Here is a 5,317-nt window from a genome sequence, read left to right as displayed (position 1 = left end):
GATGGATGGATGGATGGATGGATGGATGGATGGATGGATGGATGGATGGATGGATGGATGGATGGATGGATGGTGGATGGATGGATGGATGATGGATATCCATTTTAGTTGGTGGCTCTTGGAAGGTTAAAAGGCTTGTCTTGTCATTTCATATCCGACAGAGGAACAAAACCTCATCAAGGAACTTGTTGCTCTGTCAACACGAGAACAAATACGTCACATTCGGGAGCTTCCAAGGAGCTTTGAAGAAAAGCAGCATATAAGGTGGGTTAAGAGTTTTATTTCTAATGGACACTTGGCTGTATTCAGTGTAAACTCAGCAAAAAAAAGTCATTGTTTATTTGTGATATTTTTTTCATACTATTATTTTTTAGGAGACAAGTAATGGCTTTCAAGTCTTCCAAACACTCTAACAACTTCACGTGTTTAACAGATTGCTCTGAAAAGATATCACTGGTGAGTGCTTTCAGCAACTCTCACTAAGTCTGGCTCTAAAAACCAKCGATTGTGTGATGAGTCCACGTGGTTCCTGCTGTTCTCTCAGTCTTTTCGAAGGTGCGGTTACAGTGTAAAGTCAGCCAGGCAGACTCTGGAGCTGTGGCACGGCATCATGAAGGAGATCGGGGGCAAATTCGGCTCCAGTGTTCTCACCTATTTCGTGTTCCTCAAGTGGCTTCTGATGTTCAACGTTTTCTCCTTCTTGGTCAATTTTGGCTTCATCACCATCCCGCTGCTTGTTTACGACCCTTCACCCAACATCCCTTCCAATGTGAGCTTCAGAGGGCTGGAGCTACTGACAGGAGCTGTGAGTCTGCATTGAAAATTACAGATTTTATCATTTAAGCTTTGTTAGATGTGGATCGAACCCTCAAAAATCCACCCTACTGCAACTGAAGTTCACATATTTGGTGTTTTCAGGGTTATTTCACCTATACTGTTATGTACTATGGTGGCTACAGTAATGGGACTCTGAAGGGTTTGGTGGATTACAACATGCAGCTGGCCTATTTCTTCACCATTGCCATCTACATGGTGCTGTGTGGAATTGTGCTTRTTTTCAGGTCAGTGCAGCTTTCAGTTCAATCAGTACTTTCCCACAATTTCTTTTCAGTGTGAAGTACTTTTATTTWWTTTTTTTATTAAAGTCTGGTTTTATTCTCCCACAGCATGGCAAGCTCATTCAAGAAGAACTACGCACTAGCAGACCAAGCTTCTAGCAGTGCATGGCAGCTTCTGTGCAGCTGGGATTTCAGTATGACCAACGACAGAGCAGTGAGACAACGCAAAACCAACCTMCGTGTCCAACTCAAGGTGACTGTTTGTGTTGTTCAAACCGGTTTCTGGTAGTAAGAAATAACCCCAATTCTGACATTGTTGTATCTAAAATATTCTGATGCATCTCATTAATCCAGGTAGAAAAAATCAAAAAGAAAAAACATGTAGGTTCTCTGGATAGGTTCTTCTTTAGTGAAACGTTTCGTCTCTCCTCCAAGAGACTTCTTCAGTCTGATGAGTTTCAGGTGAACTCAGCCTCATAAGCACTGCCTCCACATGGACAAACAGGTTAGTCACATGCAAAAGAGGGCCATCGCCTAACAATAGGCTTGATTAGCTCTATTGTTCATAGAGGGTCATGTGCCCCATCATCTGACTTATTGGTTTGGATGCTGTGGTTCTTAGGTGTCGTGTCATGTGTATGTAGTGAATGCAGGCGGGGCTCAAAGCCCCCTTGTTTTTGTCTTTTTTCCCCCTCTTTGTGTTGGTATCATTGGGGCCCTGATTCACAACTTTTGCTCACAGGGGGCTGACTTGCAATAACAGCGTTGTAGGAGGAGGACAACTGGACACGACAGCCTCCACCAAAAACAAGGGGATGTTGAGCCCTGCCCACACTCACTACATACACATAACATGACACCTACCACAGCATCCAAACCAATAAGTCAGATGATGGGGCACATGACCCTCTATGAACATTAGAGCTAATCAAGCCTATTGTTAGGCAATGGCCCTCTTTTGCACATGATTAACCTGTTTGTCCACCATGTGGGGGCAGTGCTTATAAGGCTGAGTTCACCTGAAACTCATCAGACTGAAGAAGTCTCTTGGAGGAGAGATGAAACGTTTCACTAAAGAAGAACCCATCCAGAGGACCTACTTATTGATTCTTTTTGATTGTATCTAAAATGTAAATAAAAACCGAAAGCGCTGGTTTGCCACACTCGTAATCTCTCATTTTATTCACAATAAAATATATTAATCGCCTTCTTGCTACTTTTTTGCAGGAATCTTTAGCAGAAAAATCCCAGATGAAACGRCTAACACTTTCTGAGAAACTGGAAGACTTTGGGATTCATTTTGGTTGCTGGTTTCTCTCCACCAGCTTGGCTCTTGGCTGTGGAGCCAGCATCTTCTACCTCTGCCAATATGAACAACAGGTGCRAGTCAAGTTTAGATCTGATCTGCCTTAATGTTAAATGTTAAATGCAGTGTGGAAGTAAGTAAGCTCATATAAAAAAATCTAATCCTTCCTGCTGGTAAACCAGTTGTAATGTACAGTAAATGTCTGTATAGTTACATGTTACGAGAAACAGCACATAATACTTTATGGTCTACTAGTGTGTTTTTTTTTTTTAGTGTGCGTCATAAACTCACTGAAACTAATGTACCATATCATTTACAAGATTAACACATAGTCTCCTTATCTTTACTGCAGRCGTTGGACTCTGGACCCTGGTCTCTGCTTAATGAGGCCGAGACGCTCCTGGTTCCCTTCGTGGTGTCTTTGATGAACTTGGTCATTCCGCTCTTTTTCTCCCTCTTCAATAAGTTTGAGCGCTACTCCAACCAGCGCGTGCAGATTTATGCCGTGTTGATCAGGTGGGAAAACAGAGATGCATGTAATAAAATCAAAGTGTAAATTTTTGTGTGTTTATATTTGGTCTTCATTGATGTTAAGTAGCCAAAAATAATTTTATGTAAATTTTCATATTTAGATTATTTTATGAAGTTAATTAATTTCAATATAGTTTGTTTATATAGCTATTCTTCACAATAAAGTCATCTCAGGGCTCGATACAAAGATTTACCTAAATGATAAAATGCAAAGTAGTATAAGTTGTATAAGGAGGCCAGTGCATTGTGTAAAGTCTTCACTTTGTCGCAGCCTCTCAGTGTAATTTGTGTTTGATGGAACACCTATTTAGTATTTTTTACGTTGATCARCKGTGGTGGTCATCTTGATTTGGCTTGACTTYGAAACATAACCAGYTGTTGACGTAGAGCCAGTGTTTRCTTTCTGTAAATTTCATTAAAATTTGTTCAGTAGAACAAATCTTATCTGCCAATAAWATTCAGCTAATATCATGTGTAATGCACTTTTTACTGTGGCAAATTATCTTTGAATTTTTTTTCACAAAAACTGTGTACATTTAGTGTTTTATTAGTAATTTTCTTAGTGATTGACTCATTTCTGTCAATAATCCAATGTCTTTTTTTCTCCYGACAACAGAAATGTGTTACTCAGGATGTCCATCCTGGGTGTTTTATGTTACTACTGGATGAACGTGATCCCTTGGAAATTTTCGGTACATTTTTAAAACATATCTTTTAAAGCTTTTTCTTATAAACCACATGGTATGGGTTCATTCCTAACTTGTATTTCCTCTCAGTGCTGGGAGTCCGTGGTGGGACAGGCTTTGTACCGGCTGGTCATTATCGACTTCCTTTTTCTCATGTTGGGATCATTCTTTGGAGAATTTCTCAGCAAGTGAGTTGAGCTGTTTCAAATTTAAAAATCACATTTACTGAAATACGACAAGTTAACTTCATGTGTTCATCTGACGTTGTGTTTCAAATTAGTGTCATTGGGACCAAGTTACAACCACGACTTGGGGTGCCAGAGTTTGATGTAGCCAGAAATGTCCTTGAACTGATCTACGCTCAGACTTTAGCCTGGTAAAAACACAACTTTCTGCACTTATCGTGTAAAAGAAGCTCAAACTGCTGATTGTCATTTGGAAGTTCGATTTTTTTAATATATTTTTTTCCTGACAGGATTGGGATCTACTTTTCTCCTTTGCTGCCSGTCATCCAGATTCTGAAATTCTTCATCTTGTTTTATTTAAAAAAGGTAAATGCTGGTTGTCTTATTCAGAGCTTTGAGTTGAACTCAGCTTTAATACAAGCAGAGAAAATGCCTCAGCTCAGAGCAGCTCCATTTCCCCTTCAGGGCTCATGTTTCTCTAATTGTTTAGGCAATAATTAATCAAACTAAATGCTTTATTTACCCTGTTATGGAAGATGCAGCTGAGTTTTTATGAGGTYAATCATTATGAGGCAATTCTATGAAGCTTGTCAGTCTTAGAGGATTAGATGATTTGTAATTTGATCCAGTGTGGATCTACTGTCTGCTCTCTGCTTTGTGGACCTGATAAATGACCTTTAAAGCCTCTCTGTTCAAACCTGTCACATTCTACATTGTGGTCGGGAATAAATGTGATGWTTTCTCAGCTTTAATGACTTTTAGCCGAAACACTGTTTGAAAAATGAAGTCCGGATTGCTCGTGTTTATTTTTGACAACAGGTCAGCCTGACCCAGAACTGCCAGCCTCCGCGGCGATCGAGCAGAGCGGCTCAGATGAAAACCATCTTCATCTTCCTCCTCTTCTTCCCTTTCTTCGTGGGAGCCGTGTCGATAGTYGCGTACAGCGCGTGGAGGTCAGGCAGCATCAGCAAACACTTCTGAAAAACATTTATGATGATATGATGGTATCTAATTGCAGTTACAGTAAAATCCCACACGCACCGAGCCTCATGTGGTTTCATATTGTCCTGTTTYAGTCTGCCCCCCTCACAACACTGTGGGCCTTTCCAAGGACTCAACAACACCTTCAGTGTGGTTGAAATCTGGATCRRTGATTTGAAGGAAATTCCTGGTTCTGACTGGGTTGTGTGGATCTACCTAAACATCATCAAGAGTGAACTCTTCTACTTTCTCATCACTCTCATCATCATGTATGTGTGCAAGACTTACATTAATTGTGCTGCACTTGATCCAGCTTCATATTTTTTTAATCCACCGCAAAAAAGCAAAAAAAAAAAAAAATGCTATGCTTTTGCCTGTGTCTGTGTGTTTGTGTTTSTGTTGCATCATCTTCTATGGATGGAAAATAAATGCTGCAGAAAGTAAACACTGAATGCACATCTGCAACTGATTAACTCTCAGAGTCAGCTCGATACCACGTCCAGCTCATTATAAACTCCGCCCTTCCAGAAGTAGTTGATGTGGCAGCCATCTTGAATCGAGCTTGACACA

General features: G+C 40.4%; 1 protein-coding gene across 1 annotated transcript in view; it reads left to right on the top strand.

Annotated features, from left to right (window-relative positions):
• The first annotated feature begins 91 nt into the window (after nucleotides 1-91).
• tmc5 (transmembrane channel like 5) overlaps nucleotides 92-5,317 on the top strand; it is a 6,731-nt gene continuing 1,505 nt past the window's right edge. The window contains exons 1-14 of the mRNA XM_014010154.1: nucleotides 92-107; nucleotides 162-264; nucleotides 375-456; nucleotides 545-805; nucleotides 919-1,061; nucleotides 1,167-1,311; nucleotides 2,286-2,438; nucleotides 2,717-2,880; nucleotides 3,512-3,587; nucleotides 3,672-3,769; nucleotides 3,862-3,957; nucleotides 4,057-4,132; nucleotides 4,586-4,719; nucleotides 4,843-5,016. Coding sequence (XP_013865608.1) covers nucleotides 92-107; nucleotides 162-264; nucleotides 375-456; nucleotides 545-805; nucleotides 919-1,061; nucleotides 1,167-1,311; nucleotides 2,286-2,438; nucleotides 2,717-2,880; nucleotides 3,512-3,587; nucleotides 3,672-3,769; nucleotides 3,862-3,957; nucleotides 4,057-4,132; nucleotides 4,586-4,719; nucleotides 4,843-5,016 — 1,721 coding nt within the window. The remainder of the gene's footprint in view (nucleotides 108-161; nucleotides 265-374; nucleotides 457-544; nucleotides 806-918; nucleotides 1,062-1,166; nucleotides 1,312-2,285; nucleotides 2,439-2,716; nucleotides 2,881-3,511; nucleotides 3,588-3,671; nucleotides 3,770-3,861; nucleotides 3,958-4,056; nucleotides 4,133-4,585; nucleotides 4,720-4,842; nucleotides 5,017-5,317) is intronic.

This window comes from Austrofundulus limnaeus, unplaced genomic scaffold, assembly GCF_001266775.1.
Source record: "Austrofundulus limnaeus strain Quisiro unplaced genomic scaffold, Austrofundulus_limnaeus-1.0 Scaffold66, whole genome shotgun sequence".
Lineage (NCBI taxonomy): Eukaryota > Metazoa > Chordata > Actinopteri > Cyprinodontiformes > Rivulidae > Austrofundulus > Austrofundulus limnaeus.
Note: the sequence above shows the minus strand (reverse complement) of the source record. Positions and strands in the feature narration are given on the sequence as shown.